The 19,294-nt window shown below is 31.9% G+C and overlaps 1 protein-coding gene across 3 annotated transcripts in view; it reads left to right on the top strand.

Moving 5' to 3' along the window:
* Nucleotides 1–19,294, top strand: part of LOC103571595 (fructose-1,6-bisphosphatase 1) — a 182,190-nt gene that overhangs the window by 52,777 nt on the left and 110,119 nt on the right. For all 3 annotated transcript variants that reach the window (XM_053739455.1, XM_053739456.1, XM_014440036.2), the window contains exon 2: nucleotides 10,026–10,490. In XM_053739455.1, coding sequence (XP_053595430.1) covers nucleotides 10,026–10,490 — 465 coding nt within the window. The remainder of the gene's footprint in view (nucleotides 1–10,025; nucleotides 10,491–19,294) is intronic.

Raw genomic sequence — 19,294 nt, 5'->3', positions numbered from 1 at the left:
TTTTATTTAGTTCTACAACTGATTAGATTTTCAAATTGATTTATCGAGTCGTTTTTGAGAAATTTTCAAAATACTAAAAATTTTTTTTTCTTAATTCTCCGACAACGGTTTCTCTTGAAAGAATTGACCGATTTCGAAGTTTGAGGTGGCATTTGACGCGGCTTATATAGCTTCAGAGTCCAGTTGATTTTGGAATCAACTCATTGAGAACATAAAAAGTTATCCAAAAAAAAACATTTTTGAAAGAAGTTTATTTTTGGAATATCTCTGAACAGTCCGTACCGATCAAGTTTAATTTTTTTTTCAGCTTCAAGATATTCGCAAGCCGCGTCGAATGAGACCTTGATGATCAAAATCGGTTCATCCGTTCAAAAGTTATAGATATTTACATACATACGTACGTACATACATACACTTGGACATCATCGTGAAATTAGTCAGGATAGCTTGCTAGAACCTCAAAACGTCAAGATCTCTTAGAAATTCGATTTTCGAAAATCGGACTGAAATCAATAACTTCCCGAATTTTTGAAAATCTGCAATTTTCTTAGCAGGAAGTTAAAAAATAATATTCAAGAGACTGAAATTCTTCTGAGTTCTGAGTGATAAAATCAACAAGAATTGAAAAAAATAATTTTAACGAAACATAAAAGTGATTTGAAAGAAAAAAATGTGTTTACGAGTTTAAGCAAACAACGAATACGGAGAAATTAGCCGTGCGGCTTACACACTCGAGACGGTGAGTCGAGCGAATGGAAAGAGAAAGAGAGAATAAGTGATCAAAACTTAAAGTAAAATTAAACACTCACATATTATTTCTCATATTTTGCCTTATTTTACAATTCTTTCAATCTCTTCAATCTTTTAACAGATTCATACGGAATCATTTTCCACGTTTTTTTTCTTTTTCCTTTGACTCCGCTGGCTCGGGACTTAGAAGAATTTCCATTCGGCGCGCATTCATATTATCATACCATACACTCATACAAATGTAATATTCACACAAATCTTAATAGTAATAAAACACAGTCGTAGTAAATAATAAATCATCATAGTTATAGTAATAATTTTGTATATAAAAAAAAAATTACAGTAGTAGTTAATAAGAGATCATAGTAATCAAGTAATAGTAGTAATAGTTACAATTGCAATAGTTATAACCTGATGAAAAAAGATTTTCTCTAATCATATTTGATCATGCATAATTGTCTATATATGATTAGATCCAACAACTGGCCAGGTCTGATCATACATAACTTGATCTGTTTATATATGATCATATATGATCAGATCTATTTATACATGATAATATATAATCATCTATATATAATTGGATCCAAAAATTGGCCAGATCTGATTATATAAAATCATATATGATTAGATTTAATCATGCATAAACAAATATAGTAATTTTTAGAATCTCATTTAGAATAACGGTAAATTATTAATTAAGGGATTTAATAATCCGATCAAACGAGCTCGCCGAAGGCGAGCGAAGTTCGATTGATATTCTGCGAAGACGTCTCGTTCGAAGATGACGATAGATGTAGTAGTAGCGTCAGCTATGTCCAAATCCACAACTTTCAGAGTTTAAATTTTTGAAAATCTCAGTGCTGCCACCCTCGTCAGTGGCGCTCTGTATTACCTACTTACCTCATGTATTTTAGAGTTTTCTAATTTTATAATTGAAAATAAAGGAAATTTCGTTCATTTCTTACTTTTAGAAGATGATTACGGGTAAGGGGCATGATTAGTTTTACTTACATGAAAAAAAAAAAAAAAAAAAAAAATGAAAAAAAATTCTCTTTTCTTTTTATTTTGGTGTGTCTGTGGTAGGAAGTAATCATCTTCAAACGAGACGTCTTCGCATACTATCTATCGAACTTCGCTCGCTTTCGGCGAGCTCGTTTGATCGGTTTATTATGCTGCGACGTCTCGAAGAGCTCGAAAATGTAATCACATTAATATTTTCGAGCTTCTTGAGCTCGAAAACAGCGGGAAGTTTTGAGGCTGGCCCGCAGGGCCAACCGACGCCTGGATTTTTTCTATCGTGAATAACCACCAGGCTTCAAGAGAAGATTCATACTGTTTTAAAGTGGACTTTGTGACAGAATCTACACGCTGCTACCAGGGAAAGCGTCCTTGCCAGCGGATGTGTTTTGGATCCACAAGGAGACAATAATAGATGATTATTAGGTATCAATACAATAGGTAGTTCTCTGAGCAACGAATTAAGCAGAGGAAACCATGGCTGAGTAGACCAGTTTGGTACTACTATCACTCCCTCAGTTCTGTCAGTAATAAATTTTTTAATCACTGCAGTGTCTAAAGCGAACGGAGGAAAGGCGTACACTTTTTCATTTTCCTAGGATATTATAAATGCATCTACTTTAAAGGAATCCGGGTTAGGGAATCTAGAGCAAAACTTTTTCTCCTTCCGGTTCTCATATGTTGCAAATATGTCTATAGTGAAAGAGCCAAATTTTTTAAGAATTAAGTTAAAAGCCCTATTCGATAATTCCCACTCCGTATCGATATTCGAAATTCTGGTAGCTGCATCGGCTTGAAAATTTTCTTTTGAGAAAATATAACTAACAATAATCCAAATTTTCCTGTGCTCACACCAGTCCCAAATTTCCTGCGCTAAATTACTCAACTTTGGAAATTGAACACTGCCTGCTCTATTAATATAAGCTTTGGCTATAGTGTTATCTATTCTTAGGAGTATCTCACAGTTTTTTCAGTTATTCGCGAATGATTTGAGGGCATGGAAAGCAGCTAAGAGTTCTAAGAAGTTTATATTGTATCTAAGATGGTTGGCATTCCACCAGCCATGAGCTGATTTTCCATCGCAGAAAGCCCTCACCCTGTTAAGGATGCGTCTGATGAGATTTCCATAGTATATTTTGCAGTTCTCATAGGGTGGCAGCACTGGGAATTTCAAAAATTTAAACTCTGAAAGTTGTGGATTTAGACATAGCTGACGCTACTACGACATATGTAATCATCGAGAACGAAACGTCGCAGCATAATTAGGATTTATTGTCTTCATCAATCTAAATGTCGATTAAATTTAAATAAAAAAAAAAAATTACTATCCGTTGACTACTACTTTACTACGAGGTCACCCGTCCATTACTTAACTTAAATAATGAAATTGATACACATCCTACGTAAATCATGCCTAATGATGAATTTAATTTTGTACATTAATTACAATAGAATTCATTACATACATATAATCAGATCTATTTATCTATACACTTATAAATATTCGTATATAAATCGATATCGATTAATACTTTTAAATTGCTGCCGAAACCTTTGAATATTTTTTAAGTATTGCCCTGATGAAAAAAGTTTATCTCTAATTATTTATGATTGTATATGTTCATATATATATGACCATATATGATTATATATAATCATATATGAAGTTATATATAATCATGCATGATTATATATTGAGTCATATAGAATTATATATAATTATATATATATATATATATTATATATATGACCCATTTACTATTACATTTGGGCCAAAACCGACACGACCCAAACCAAGGTCATCAAACGGTTCCTGAGATCGATGATGAAAAGGGAGGAGTACCCTCCCCAACCGCTCCAGAGATATATCCGCTGCTACCCAGCGCTACAATAACAGTCGTAACCTCAGCCAACGAAGTCACGCCTGCTCCCAGAGTCTTCATCTAAAAGAGTTGGTCTTCAGGTACCTCCAGCCGAATTAATATATGTAACCTATGAAATAAAATTTGGCCGTCGCACTCGTTTGTTCGATTCTGTTCGAATCAGCTCGTGCTTCCGTCTAACGGCGGGGGTGTTACGTCCAGCTAAATGTTAAACCTAATATTTTATTAACGTTTATTTCTTAAATTAAAATTTAGCTGATATATATATGATATATATATATTATATATATATATATATATATATATATATATATATATATATATTATATATATGACCACGTACATAATAAGATCTGATCATACGTGGCTGCTATAAGCCCATATATGAGTCTATATATGATCAGATCTGTTTATATATAAGTCTATATATAATTAGATCTGATCAGATCTGATTATAGATGAGTTTATATACAATTAGTCATGATCATACCTGGCTGTTATAACTCCATATATAACCATATATAAATCTATATATGATCAGATCTAATCATATATGACTCGATACATAATTAGATATGATCATACTTGGCTGTCAACTCCATTTATAACCATGTATAAGTCTATATGTGATCAGATCTGATCCTACATGAGTCTACATGTAGCGACGACTCTTTAGGTTTCGATTGAAGCAATCTCTGCCCAAATCGCTACATATCAAAGAGTGCTACGTTGTGAATGATAATGAGGAAAGGAGCGATGGAAAATGTATTTGTGGGGTGAGAGACATTTCGTCTAAGTATACGATAGCTGAGACTCCTCAGTTAGGTGTGTCTATCGTATACCCCACCTAAGACAGCGAGTTGGAAGTTACATGTTGGAAATGTCATAAATTGAAATAGGTGTAGGGGCGAGGTATTGCGAGAGGCACGTTGTACAATGCCATCTCGTAGAGTAAAACCGAACCACCATATGTATATGATCAGATCTGATAATATATAGGTTTATATTAGACTGGACCAAAAAAATCGATTATTTTTTTTTCCTTTCGATACTGTAAAAATATTATTCCCAATGACCGAAAAAAACTATTTTGCAAGTTTGAGCATTTAATATTGATATTAAGAGGTGTATCATTACGATTGTTCGTTTTTTGACAGAAATTTCAGTTTTTACCCAAAACTCGTAAATCATCTATCTGAAAAATTTGGACAACGCACATTCTTAAAGGAAATTAAATTCCCTACAAAAAATCTCTTTTAGTCAATTGACGTAAAACAAGCCGTTTCCTTGTAACCGTGCCTCAAATATTGATTTGTTTTTTAAATTCTTTACTTTTATTTTAGATTTTTGTAATTACTCGAAATATTAAAATTATTCCTAGTCAAGATACATATTTTTCAAGGAAATTTAATGCTCAACAAAAAAGGTCTCTTAAAATTTTTTGCGAAATTCACTCCTTCAAAAGTTATTCAAGGTTGCAGTTGAACAAAAATAACTTAAATAACCTGAATAACTTTTCGAAAAAAAAAAACTTTTCGACTCCAAAAAATAAGTTTCAATTTTCTTGATTTCTTTGATTTTTTTGACATTTTTTGGAAATTTTTCGTTTTTTTTTCTCTTTCCCTCACATTTACTGAGTTACCAATGCAAAAATAAAAGAAAAGTAAAAAAAAATTATTTTCGCATTTTGAATATGATTACATAATTAAAGGAACAAAACTTGTTCCTTTAATTGTTTAGCAAAACTTTGATCGAACACACCCAAAAAATGGCTCAATTGATCAATTTAAAAATTTGTAGGATTATTGGGTGTACATTAAGCTAGAAAAGTCCCTGGCAACAATATTTTTTTTTATCGATATTTGCAGAGTAGCGGTTGATTTACTAAAAAACCAAAAAAAAAAAAAATCATTTTTTTGTATTTACTTCTAAAGGATGTTAAAAAAAAAAAATTGTTTTTTCCAAAAAATGATGAAAGGGTCTTGTAGAAAATTTATTTAAGTTTTTAACGCCGCCCTCAAATTTACTGTGCAATCATTAGTACCTGAAATATCGGTGATCAAAGCCAAAAAGCTCATTTTTTGTTTGAAGGCTAAAATCTCTGCGACAAATTGTCTTACGAGTTATAGAAAAAATCCAAATTGAAGCTGAATAAATTTGCCAAATGACCTATGCATTGGTTTAGTTGCCAAAATTTTTCCACGGTCCGTGGGCTCTTTGGAAAAAAAAAAATTTAGAAATATTTTATCTCACGGTATTTCTCATGTAAGCGTAGTAATGAGACCTTTTAAAAAATTTTGATAAAAATGCATCGAAACTAGAGATTTTAAGCTATAAAATGCTTTTTCTAAAATCTCGATACGATTATTTATCACAAAGTTACAGCCTTCCAAAAATTACTAAAAAATTTATAAAATTTGTCTGTTCCTTTTATTTTTTGCGTTAGTGTATATAACTTTATATATGATTATATATAATCATATATGGTCATATATATAATCATATATAATTAGACAAAAACATTTTTCATCGGGAAATGAATCACAATAACATGTTGTAATTAAGTAACATAGTTAATTTAGTCATTGTTAATATAAGAAAAATAGTTTTTTACACGGAAAAAAGAAAACAGGAATAATTGCTGTTCGAACGAACATTTATTACATTTTCCAATAGTAACGCAGCGCTTTACAAACGAAACTGTAAATGTTACAGTTCGGCGTCGCGCAGCAAGTTTTACATTTTAAATATGAAATATTACAGTATCAAAATGCATTAAGTTTACTTACTCACACTGTAATATTTGATGAAAATTATCAAAGTATCATCCTATATGCTTTAAAGCTTACAGTTTTTCTCAGTAAGTTTTACGTTAAAATTTTTAAAACTTGTTTCTTAAAATAACTATATTGCCACCATGAGCTGTAAATCTTACATTTTCAATTGATTCAATGAAAAATCGAATTTCTTCAAGTAGCTGCATTGCATTTGTTCAAAAGTAAGTCATCAACTTTACGCGGACCATGAAGAGATACCATGCCTCATTAACTTCGCACGGACCATGAGAGAGACTACTCGCTCTAGTACGCGAAAGACTAATAGGAGTTAACTCTACCCCCTCCAGCCTCAACTAAGACTTCTCATTGGCTAGCTCTTAACTTTTCCCCTTCTCTTCGAAAGCCAGCCATCTCATTGGAGCACAGATACCGACTTCTTCCACTCCGTCGAGAACATTCTAGAAGCCGGACTCTCGGGTATGAAAGAAGGGGATCTGAGAGATGTAGCGCATTCGTTGTTGATCAGTCCTACTGGTAAGAACTATCTTCAGATAACAAGCAAAGCTATCAGCGACTAAACCAAAAACCCTATTCAAGCGCGCAAGGTTTGAATAGTCTTCAGCTACTTTTCAACACTAAAAGTTCTTTTCAGAACTTACTTTCAAGTTTGACTAGCTCTTCTCAGGGGTAGTCCCGTAAGAAACTTTTAATTTAACTGGACCTTCGGGTCTTCAGCAAGACTACTCAAGCATAACAAACGGTTCTTTTAAGGACCAGCATCGAACTCTCTCATCGCCGTCTCCAGCATAAACGTAACTCTCAAACGGTCTTTCTCAAGATCACATCGGCCTTTTTCAAGGCCACCAATTTCAGTGATGTACGAAATTCTCTTCAGTATAAAGCTATATAACCGGCAGACTACTCGTTGAACAGCATTGAAAAAAAAAGAAGTAATCTGAATCAAGTGAATATTGCCTTTAATTATTTCTCATGTATTTTTTAATTTTTGATTTTATTTCCATGATGATGATGTTTTTTTTTTTTATAAGTATTAGGACAATTACATTATATTATTATATTATATATATATATATATATATATATATATATATATATATATATATATATATATTACACTTTACGAATATTTTTAACTTACTCAGTTTTTCGTAAAAAATTAAATAAATGTAAACTTGGTATCCGGAGGATTCGAACCCAGCACCCTACGCGCGAGAGTCAGACGTTTTACCGCTACGCTACGGAACCAGTAGAAACTTTAGGTTTAGTTGTGATTATAGTACTTTGTTCTCATATTAAATGGATATATACAGTCAATTGCTTTTACACTGTAAACAAATTCGCAGAGTGAATGCGGAATTAATTCAGAGTGAATGAATTTTCTATTATTCACTCCCCTCGAAGTGAAATTCACTCCGCAGGGGAGTTTTAGCGGAGTAATCTCTTTCTTATTATTTTAATTCCTCCGAAGTAAAATTCACTCCGGAGAGGAGTTTTGAAAATCATTTTAATAAGAAATAACTAAACTGAATAAAATCGAAGTAAAAACTCGCGTTTTACATTATTGATCAGCTGATACGCATAAATACACGCACACGCAATCGCGCACTCGCACACACACATTTGCACATACACGCACACACTCGAATACGCACACATCCGAACACACACCTGAATACACGCACGCACACACTCGAATACGCACTTGAAGTAAATTTTTAATTTTATTAAACTCATTAGCGATGTTTTAAAATGTAGTTTTACTATTTTCACATTCTAAATAGTAAAAGTTTGTGATCGCTAAGGCATTGATGATACTTGGTATAGAAATTTTAAAAATTACATTGTGAGATGTAATAGTTCCATTTTCGACACTAAGGTTCATAATTGTATGCCCGCGCTGTAAATCTTCTCAAACCACTCAAAAAATTTTCTTATTTGATACTTTAATTTTTACATAACTGCTAAACTGTAATTTTTATAGTTTTAAAGAGGATTAAATGATTTTTAAAGAGAAGAACTTTCTTTGAGCAAAAAGTAATAATTATTTTACATTTCATTGTGTTCGATTTACATTATCAAACTGTAAATATTAGTGCTTAATTTTCAACTAATTTTTTACAGGATAAAATATAAAAATTACAGTATGCGTTTTAACTTTTGTAATTTTTTATATGACGGGCTGGTTTTTACATTTTATTCTGTAACTATTCCAGTTTTCTGTTTCCGTGTAAGTACAATAGTAATTAGAATAAGCACCATAGTTACAGATTTAGTCATAAGTAAATAAACGTAATCGTAGTAATAAACAATAATATTAGTTATAAGTCATAGAAATATATATTACTAGTAGTAATAATCGCACTAGTAATAATCACAATAGCAATCAAGTCATAGTAATAGGAAATAAATCTATCTCAAACAATAGAAGTAATCACGTTTAGTAATAGTCATAGATATAAGAATTAACCCTAGTCATAACAATAGCTCATAAGAAATCGTTATAAGTAATACAAATAATAGTACTAGTGAAAATAGTAATAAGTAAATCACAAAAAAAAACTGGTCCGCTCGGTCGCACACTGATTCACCATCACAACTGGCAGTAACAGTCTTAAAAACTGTCTTCGAGCTTCAATAAATTTTTTTCGGGAATTAGGATAATCAATTCGGAATCGTGCATAATAAAAAAATTCCAAGACGAGATCAGAAAGCTAAACACTTGAAGCTACAGTTTGACTTTTGGTTTTTGTTCTTCGACCATTTTCCTTCGAGTTACAAACTGTTGAAAATTACTAAAAAATTTGAAATTTTTTTAGTAATCAAATTTAATTATTAAAAATGAAAATATAATAAAAACTTTAAACATCTAAATCATATGAATGAAATTTTTAAATCAGGGAAAAATGTGAAAAACTTCAATGGGAAACCGAGAAATATCAGGGAATTTTGAAATAATTTCTTTGTGACCACCTTGTATTCTCAGCACACTTAACTTACTACTCAGATATACTCCATACTCTCCACCCACACTACACCTCTAACATAGCTCCTTCGGCCATGAGACGTCATCAACTTTATTTTGGCCCAATATTGAGTATCAATATCGTGCCGAGAGTGCAGTTAAATGATAAAGCACCTATATTTATTTGAATTGAATACTATTTTTCTAAACGCTGATTTTTTAATGAAATCTATATTAAATCATAATCTTGACTATTCTCCAAGTTTAAAATGAGTAAATTATTGATTAAGAAAAAATCAAATCAACACCTTCTCGTGAATCTTTAAAATATGTTTTCAAAATAAGACCTACGTATCATACCACAGTAATACACTTATCCCGCTAAACGATTGAATCACGCAAAAAATTTTAATCGAATAGTTTTCGGAAATCATATCTTAGTACTAGCCCTTATCCTATGCTTACCTTAAGCAATCTGATACTCATCCATTTACTTTTTTTACATCATATCATCTATCATATGTTTAATGAAAGTTATAATATTTTTAGTAGATATCTAGATTGACAAATGATATTTAAGGTTTTAGCAAGTAAATAATTATTATGTTTCAGATATGGCATTTCTGGAGAAACAAATATTCAAGGTGAAGAAACCAAAAAGCTTGACATTCTTAGTAACGAAATTTTTATCAACGTACTATCATCCTCGTGTGCAACTTGCATATTAGTGAGTGAAGAAAATGAAATGCCGATGATAATACCCAGAGAAAAACGAGGAAAGTATATTGTATGCTTTGATCCCTTAGATGGATCATCAAATATTGATTGTTTAGTATCAATTGGGTCTATTTTTAGTATATACAAAGTTCCGGAAAAAACAACACAATTAGAACTAAACAATGTTATACAGTCTACCCAAAACTTAATTGCTGCTGGATATGCGTTATATGGTTCTGCAACTATGATTGTTTTATCGATACAGCATAGTGTAAATGGATTTACATATGACCCAGCTATTGGAGAATTTATTCTAACTGAACAGAATATCAAAATACCAAAAAGAGGGAGTATCTACAGGTATTTTTAATCTATCTAAAATTCAAGATAACGTTTATTGATTACTAAGCACCAGTAAATCAATATTACGATGAAAATTTTTTTGAAGTGAAAATTCTTAACGGATGCTAAAACTGAACGTTTTGAGGTAAAAAAGATAGAGAGAGCGAGGGGAAAAACATTAAGTAAAGTTCAGAATGGGCAAAAAGGGGAATCGCTTGCGTAGCAAGTCTTATGTATTTTGAAGAGTGGGGGGAGTTGAGAAGAGTCGAGTAGACTGGATGAGTAAAGTAGGCATGCATCATAATTTAACTGCGTGATATATATAGATTTTTGTATACAATTAAACATAAAAATTTTGAAAAAATTAAATATCATCATATAAAATTATATAGAATTTTATATATTTATATATGATTATATCTAATTACATATACATTTTTTTCCCGGGCATATATAACTATATATTAGAGTGTCCGTTATTTAATAAACAAGATCTTCTTCTTGTCCATAATATGAATCATTTATTTGTGATCCAAATATAATAAGAAAAAATAAAAAAGTTTATTCTAATGCCGTTTAACCCTGCCTGAGTAATAATACATTATCATTTTAGTACAATGAAAAAAATCTTATTACTTGCTTAAAAATAAGTACACAGCAATGATTAATACATATTTTTGTAGGAAATTCCCCACTCTTCAAAAAAGGTATCTAATTTTATTTTTTTTCATGAGTCCAACTGTTTAAGAGATATTGAAGGTCAAAGTTTGATTTATTTAAAGAAATTTGCGTTTTTGTTTGAAATTTTATAACTCTCTAACACCTAGACGTAAAATTAAGCGCTACAAACTTTCTTGAAGGAAATTTATTGCTCTTTGAAAAAGGTTTTTCACGCTTTTTTCGTTAATCCAAACATTTATGTGATATCGAAGCTCAAAGTTTATAGATTTAAAAAATAATGTTTTTCAATTAAAATTCTAAAACTCTTCAACAAACAGATATTCACTTAGGCTTTTAACAGAGTTTTATCAGAAATTTACGGCTCCAAAAAAGGAGTCTCTTTGATTTTTCTGATAAACTCAACCGTTTAAGAGATATTTAAGCTCGAAGTTGACATACAAGTTTCACAAGCTAACTCAAAATTTTGCTCTGATATGAAAAATTTCTTATATTTCGAGCTTAAATATCTCTTAAACGGTTGAGTTTATCAAAAAAATCAGAGAGACCTTTTTTATAGAGCGGTCAATTTTCAACAAAACGCTGCTTAACGCCTATATCAATCCTTTTGTTAAAGAGTTATAGAATTTTAATCGAAAACCACTAGTTTTTAAATCTATCAATTTTTAGCTTCGATATCACTTAAATAATCGGATTTACGAAAAAAGTGTACAAAACCTTTTTTGAAGAGCAATAAATTTCCTTCAAGAAAGTTTATAGCGCTTAATTTTATGTCTAGGTGTTAGAAAGTTATAAAATTTCAAACAAAAACGCAAATTTCTTTAAACAAATCAAACTTTGACCTCTAATGTCTCTTTAATCATTGGACTCACGAAAAAAACATAAGAGACCTTTTTTGAAGAACGGGAAATTTCCTACAATTACAGTATTATTCATTACTGTGCACTTATTTTTAAGCAAGTAATAAAATTTTTCTCATTGTTCTAAAATGAGAATGTATCATTACTTAAGCAGGGTTAAACGGCATTAGAATAAACTTTTTTATTTTTTTTTTTATTATTTCTGGACCACAAATTGTTAAAATAATATTTAGTTTTATTTCGAAAAGTACATCGTATTATCACATTTTTCGTATATCTGACAATGACCCTTCCCACTACTCCTTGACCCTTAAAATATGTAATAAGTGGGAGCGTACCGAGTACCTAGAGTACTGGGTTATAACTAATACTTTTTTGTTTTTCAGTCAAGCCAAAACCTTTCAGCACCAAACATAAGTTGGAGTTTCAAACCTAAATTCTGTTTTATTATCAGTCTGATAATTTTGTCTGTCAGACAATTTATTGTCCACCAAATCATAATTATAATGATTTAAGTGTGTCAATTAATTAATCATTTATGAACTAATATTATTATTATCATCTCTGTATCAATAAATAACAAGTTAAACAATAATTTGCGTTATTATTTAACAGGTTATGGGCCCAGCACGCTTCCACTGCGCTGGATAGTTATTTATTGATAAACTAAAGCGTTTTTTGTATTGTGTGTGAATTTAAGTCAGTGTTCCGTGGTTAAGTGACTACGCAGTGTGTGCTATTGTGTTTGAATAATCAGTATTAACATTGTTAAGATGGCTGGGAAAGAAACAGTTAATCTTACTAAGTTAGGCGGAACGAATTATCAAACGTGGAAATTTGGTATATCGTTTCTGCTCGACTCAAGAGAATTGTCCGACTTTGCGGATGGAACTGATGTCGAACTATCCCAAGATACCAAGATAGTGAAGTGGAAAATATGGAAGAAAAGTAAATCACAAGCAGCGGTGATTTTGTTAAGTTCGGTTGATCAAGCGCTACATCCGAATATGATGAATTGTAGAAGTCCTAAAGACATTTGGAATAAGTTAAAAGGATTGTATGGAGAAACAAATGAGGACACTATTACGAATGCGTGGCAACAATTTTACGACTTTAAGATTGTTGACAGTGAGCCAGTAAATATTCAAATTGAAAAATTTGAGAGTTTATTTAAGAAACTTCAGAATGCAGATGAGAATATCTCAGAAAAAGCAATTATTTCAAATTGCTGAGTAGTTTAACGCCGCGATTTTCATCGTTCCGAATGGCATGGGAGTGTACAGTGAAAGAAGACCAAAAACTTGCGAATCTTACTGTACGACTAATACATGAAGACGGACGCCTGAAAGAGACAGAAGCAGCAATGGAAGCAACAATGGCCTTACAGATTAAAGCAATGAAAAAATTGCAGATGGGTGCAGGAACATATCAGGAAAGACAAAAAAGATTTAAACACGCCTGTGAGTTGAAGAAAAGAACACGATGTCACATCTGAAAGAAATTAGGGCATTGGAAGCAAGAATGCCGAGAAGCAATGGGATATGCCAATAATACTGAGGAAGATGCGATTGAATTGAATGAGACACAGAGTTATGTTTGTGAAACATTGGCACTAAATACTGAAGATTTAAAAGAACAAGACATCTGGATTGCAGACTCAGGGGTCAGTATGCATATGACATAGAGAAAAGATATTTTCACATCTTTTAAAACCTCAGGGATGATAAAGTACGTGAAAATAGCAGACAACAAACTACTTCCACAGCTGGAATCGGAGTAGTTAAAATTCAAGTAGACCTAAATGGAAAGGTTTATTGTAGGCAATTGACAGACGTTTTATTAGTACCGGAATTAAGAAGAAATTTATTTTCAGTGGGAGCTGTAAACGACAAAAAATTTTCTTTTCATGCCTACGAACACCATTGTGAAGTAAGAGACCAAGACGTAGAGTTATCATCTGTTGGAGTAAGATTTGGCAATTTATACCGTATGATGTTCAAGGTTAAAACCCCAGTTGAGTGCAATAAAACCCTAGTTTAGTGCAATATAGCGACAGTATCTACGCTAAGACTCTGGCATGAAAGAATCGGTCACATACACATCAATAGTATTAAGGCAACGGAAAAAGCAAATGCAGTTGAGGGTTTAAAATTAAAAACTGATAAAGATGAAGAATTCTTTTGTGAACCGTATAATTTAGGTAAACAAACGAGAAAATTCCATAAAACAGTTATTAGAGACAGGAATTTCAAGCCTGGTGAAATGATTCATACAGATGTTTGTGGTCCTGTTAACATCGAGTCTCCAAAAAGATCAAAATATTTTCTGTTATTTAAGGATGAGTGTACAGACTATCGTTTAGTATTGTCCTTACGCCATAAATCAGAAGTTTTTGAAGAATTTAAAAAGTTTGAAAGCCTAGTTAGCAAACAAACTGGCAACAATGTCAAAATACTCAAGTCTGACAATGGCACTGAATATTTATCAAAACAATTCACTCAGTTCTTAAATGACAAAGGAATTATCCGTGAATTATCATCGCCATATTAACAAAACGGACGTGCGGAAGGAGAAATTTGGACACTCGTAGATAATGCAAGATCAATGATGATCGCTAAAAATGTACCGAAATTACTTTGGCCTGAAGAAATTAATGCAGCAGCTTATCTACTAAATCGGATTGTAACTAAACAAAATGGTAACAAGACAGCGTATGAAAGTTGGTTCAATTGCAAGCCAGAGGTTCATCATTTACGAGTATTTGGATCCAATGCTTATTTAAGTATTCCTAAAGAAAAGAGAACGAAGTTTGAACCGAAAAGTCGGAAAATGATTTTTGTGGGGTACAATCAAGAATCCAAAAATTACCGCCTGTGGGATAAAGAGAAGAAAAAGATATATATATATATATATATATATATATATATATATATATATATATATATATATATAAGTAGTGATGTTGTGTTTAATGAAAAAGATGTATCAGGGAAGAATGAAAACAGTAAAAATGAAAGTATAAGCTTTGACCTAAGTTTTGGGGATCCGAATACAATAGTTAACAATGACGAAGACCACGCTGAAGTAGAAGAAGGAGAAGAGGCTAGAATCGAAGGAGAAAGAGAACAAGGACAACAGCCTGAGATAGAAGAGGAAAATGGAGGTAAAAATGAATATAGAAGAAGATTATGAGATAGAAGTGCGTTGAACCAACCAGATATTTATGGGGTACTTTTAGCATATATAGTAGATACAATTCCAACTAATTTCAAAGAAGCCCTCTCATCACCAGAATACGAAAAATGGAAACAGGCGATGGACGAAGAGATGTCAGTGCTAGAAGAAAATAAGACTTGGGAACTACAGGAGCTACCACCAGGCCATCGAACAATTGGTTGTAGATGGGTTTTTGCTTTAAAGACTGGGAGTGACAGTCAAGTAACAAGGTATAAAGCAAGACTTGTCGCGAAAGGTTACTCTCAATAAGAAGGTATTGATTATTTTGAAACTTTTGCACCTGTGGTTAGATATGAATCTATACAACTCCTTCTTGCACTATGTACATGTGATGATCTTGAGATGATGCAGTTTGACGTAAAAACTGTATTCTTAAATGGTCATCTCGAAGAAATTATATACACCTAACAACCAGAAGGTTTTAAAAAGAAGTTGAATCTTGTATGTAAGCTCCTCCGAAATCTTTATGGGCTCAAACAGTCACCGAGATGTTGGAATGAAAAGTTTGTCGAATTCTTAAAGAAATTTGGATTCCGACGCTTAGAAAGTGATAGATGTGTATTTGTTGGATTCATAAATAATATCATAGTCTATCTTATGGTGTTTGTTCACGATGGGTTAGTCTTATCAAAGTCCAAAGCCGCAATTACTCGAGTTATAAAGTATGTTCAGAGTGAATTTAAAATTACTATTGGCGACACAGATCAGTTGGTGGGTTTTGAAATTCAACGAAACCGAGAAACTAAACGTTGAAAATAAAGCAATCTAATTACATTAAGAAAATCTTAAATAGATTTATGATGGAGAATGCAAACTCGGTGAGTATACCTGCTGAACCTGGATCAATGCTGTGTGAGTGCAAGTGAACAACAAGAAGAAAATTCAGGTGTACCATATCGTGAGGCAATGGGTTCCCTTTTATTTGTTGCAAAAGTAACACGACCTGACATTGAGTATGCGGTAAATATTGTCAGTCAATACGTAGATAAATTTAACAATACACAGTGGAATGCAATTAAAAAAATTTTTCGATACCTGGCTGAGACCTAAGACCATGATATAGTGTATGGTTCAAGTGGGAGCAATATTCAATTGACCGGCTATACAGATGCAGATTATGCCGGATGGTCAGATACACGACGATCAAGGAGCGGATATGTGTTTACAGTTAATAATGCACCTGTAAGCTGGTGCAGTAAGAAACAAAGTGTTGTGTCCCTGTCTACCACAGAATCAGAGTATATTGCATTAGGCCATGGAGCAAAAGAGGTTGTCTGGCTGCAAAGAATGTTAAAAAAACTGTTTGTGAAGTGTGATTGTATTCAAATTAATGGGGACAACACATCAGCAATTAAGTTAGCGAGCAATCCTGAATTTCATAAAAGAACCAAACACATTGATGTTCAATATCATTTTATTCGGGAAATTAATGAAAAAGGGACTGTTACATTAAAATATATTAAATCAGAGGAACAGTTGGCAGACATATTTACGAAACCTTTACCCAGAGAATAATTCCATTACCTAAAACAAAAGTTTCAAATTGAGTAAATAAAAACTAAATAAGTGGGAATGTTGAAATAATATTAAGTTTTATTTAGAAAAGTACATCGTATTGTTACATTTTTCGTATACCTGACAATGACCCTTAAAATATGTAATAAGTAAGAGCTTACCAAGTACCTAGAGTACTGAGTTATAACTAATACTTTTCTGTTTTTCAGTCGGGCAAAAACCTTTTAGCACCGAGCATAAGTTGAAGTTTTAAACTTAAATTCTGTTTTATTATCGGTCAGATAATTTTGTCTGTCAGATTATTTATTGTCTATCAAATCATAATTATAATTATTCGAGTGTGTCAATTAATTCATCACTTATGAACTAATATAATTATTATCTCTGTATCAATAAATAACAAGTTAAATAATCATTTGCGTTATTATTGAACACAAAAAAATGATTTATATCATAGCCAAGTGATAAAATCTAATTTAGTAAATAACGGACACCTTACTATATATAGGTATGTATAATAATATATGGTCATACACAAAAGTGAACATGAAAATCTTATGCATCTCAAATTCTATGTATGACCATATATAACTATGTATAAGTTAGGGTGGTCCTTAGCAGGGTGTTCAAATTTCTTTGCTCTCAGGGGCTCGAATGCTTCTAAATGATTCTAAAAAAATTCTCTCAAAATTTGAGCTCTTAATATTAACTCTAAGATAGTCCGCATTCCAATCAAAGTTTCTTATGGAAATAACATGGGAAAAATTTCTTTCGTTCTTCAAAATTTTATAACTTGGGGACAGCTAATTCTAAAATTATGAAACAAACATATTTTCACAGAGAATTTACAGCTCTACAAAAAAGATCTTTAATGATTTCTCGCTAACTTTATTGGTTCAAAAGTTATTCGAGCTCTAAATTTAATTTTCATATAATTGTCAATATTATTAAGTATTTTTATGAGATATCTACTTGCGCTATAAAATTTATGACATTTCATTCGAGCTCCTGGAAGCAAAGAAATTCGAAAAAATTCCTGCTAAGGACCACCCTAATATAGGTATATATAATAATACATGGTCATACATAAAAGTGAACATAAAAATTTTATACATCTCGATATCATACACATCGAATATCAGTCAACCAATTTTTACTGTAATAAAAATAATCAATCAACCAATATCATTATATTTTGCTTTTTCGAAAGTGATTATACTCTTTCAATCTTACGTAGCACAACTAAACTTCGTCGTAAAGGTCGGTCGCATAGCCTAGTCGTCAAAGCGTCGGTCTCTCGTACGGAAGGTCCCGGGTTCATATCCTACTGAAGTGGGTGTGGTCATTACAAAGTCTAGCGTTTTTTCTCGGAATTAAAAATTTCTAATTCGATTAGGAATTCAATTATTCACAGATCTGATAATCTCTGCGTTGCCAAAAAAATTAAAAACACAAATAAAAAAAAAAAAAATTAATTTTAGTTAAAATTTCTATACATAGTCATATCAAGTCATATATGGCCATATCAAGCTATATATAATCATATCAAAATCGTTATATATCGCCGATTTCCATATATGGCCATATATGTCGCATTTATATATATGGCCATATATAATTCGTTTTTTTCGGGTATCTTTTAATTTATCCACCGTTGAAAACTTCATTTGTTATGAACAAAAAACGAAGAGACAAAAGAGAGTCTTCGATTTGTAGCTATTACTTATTATAGTACAATAAGTCTCACTTCCCGGATTTGTAGCTTCATTATTTATAATTTTAATTTAACATTGAAAGTTGGGTTCCGCGCTGCCGTTTCGGTGCCTAGGCGTCGCTAAACAAAGTATGCAACACAAAGAATTTTTTTATAACATTCAATGTTAATTTAAAAATCTGAATAAATTATAGTGTCATCCAAGCACTTGAAGGAATGTAGCCCCGTAAAAAAATATTTTTAACTTCCCGCTTAGAAAATTGCAAGTTTTCAAAAATTCGAGAAGTTATTGGTTTCAGTTCGATTTTCGAAAATCGAATTTCTGAGAGATCTTGACGTTTTGAGGTTCTAGGAAGCTATCCTGACTAATTTCACGATGATGTCCGAGTGTATGTATGTATGTATGTACGCATGTACGTACGTATGTACGCATGTACGTACGTATGTACGCATGTACGTACGTATGTACGTATGTAAATATCTATAACTTTTGAACGGATGAACCGATTTTAATCGTCAAGGTGTCATTCGACGCGGCTTGCGGATATCTTGAAGCTAAAAAGAAATTGAGATTGATCGATAGGGTTCGTTTAGAAATATTCCAAAAATAAACTTTTTTTAAAAATGTTTTTTTCGGATAACTTTTTATGTTCTTGATGAATCGATTTAAAAATGAACTAGGCTCTGAAGCTTTATAAGCCGCTTCGAATGCCACCTCAACCAGCAAAAACGGTTAATTCTTTTAAGAGAAACCGTTGTCGAAAGAATAAAAAAAAATTTTTTTTAGTATCTTGGAAATTTCTCAAAAACGACTCCAT

Source organism: Microplitis demolitor, chromosome 5, assembly GCF_026212275.2.
Source record: "Microplitis demolitor isolate Queensland-Clemson2020A chromosome 5, iyMicDemo2.1a, whole genome shotgun sequence".
NCBI classification, from domain to species: domain Eukaryota; kingdom Metazoa; phylum Arthropoda; class Insecta; order Hymenoptera; family Braconidae; genus Microplitis; species Microplitis demolitor.
Note: the sequence above shows the minus strand (reverse complement) of the source record. Positions and strands in the feature narration are given on the sequence as shown.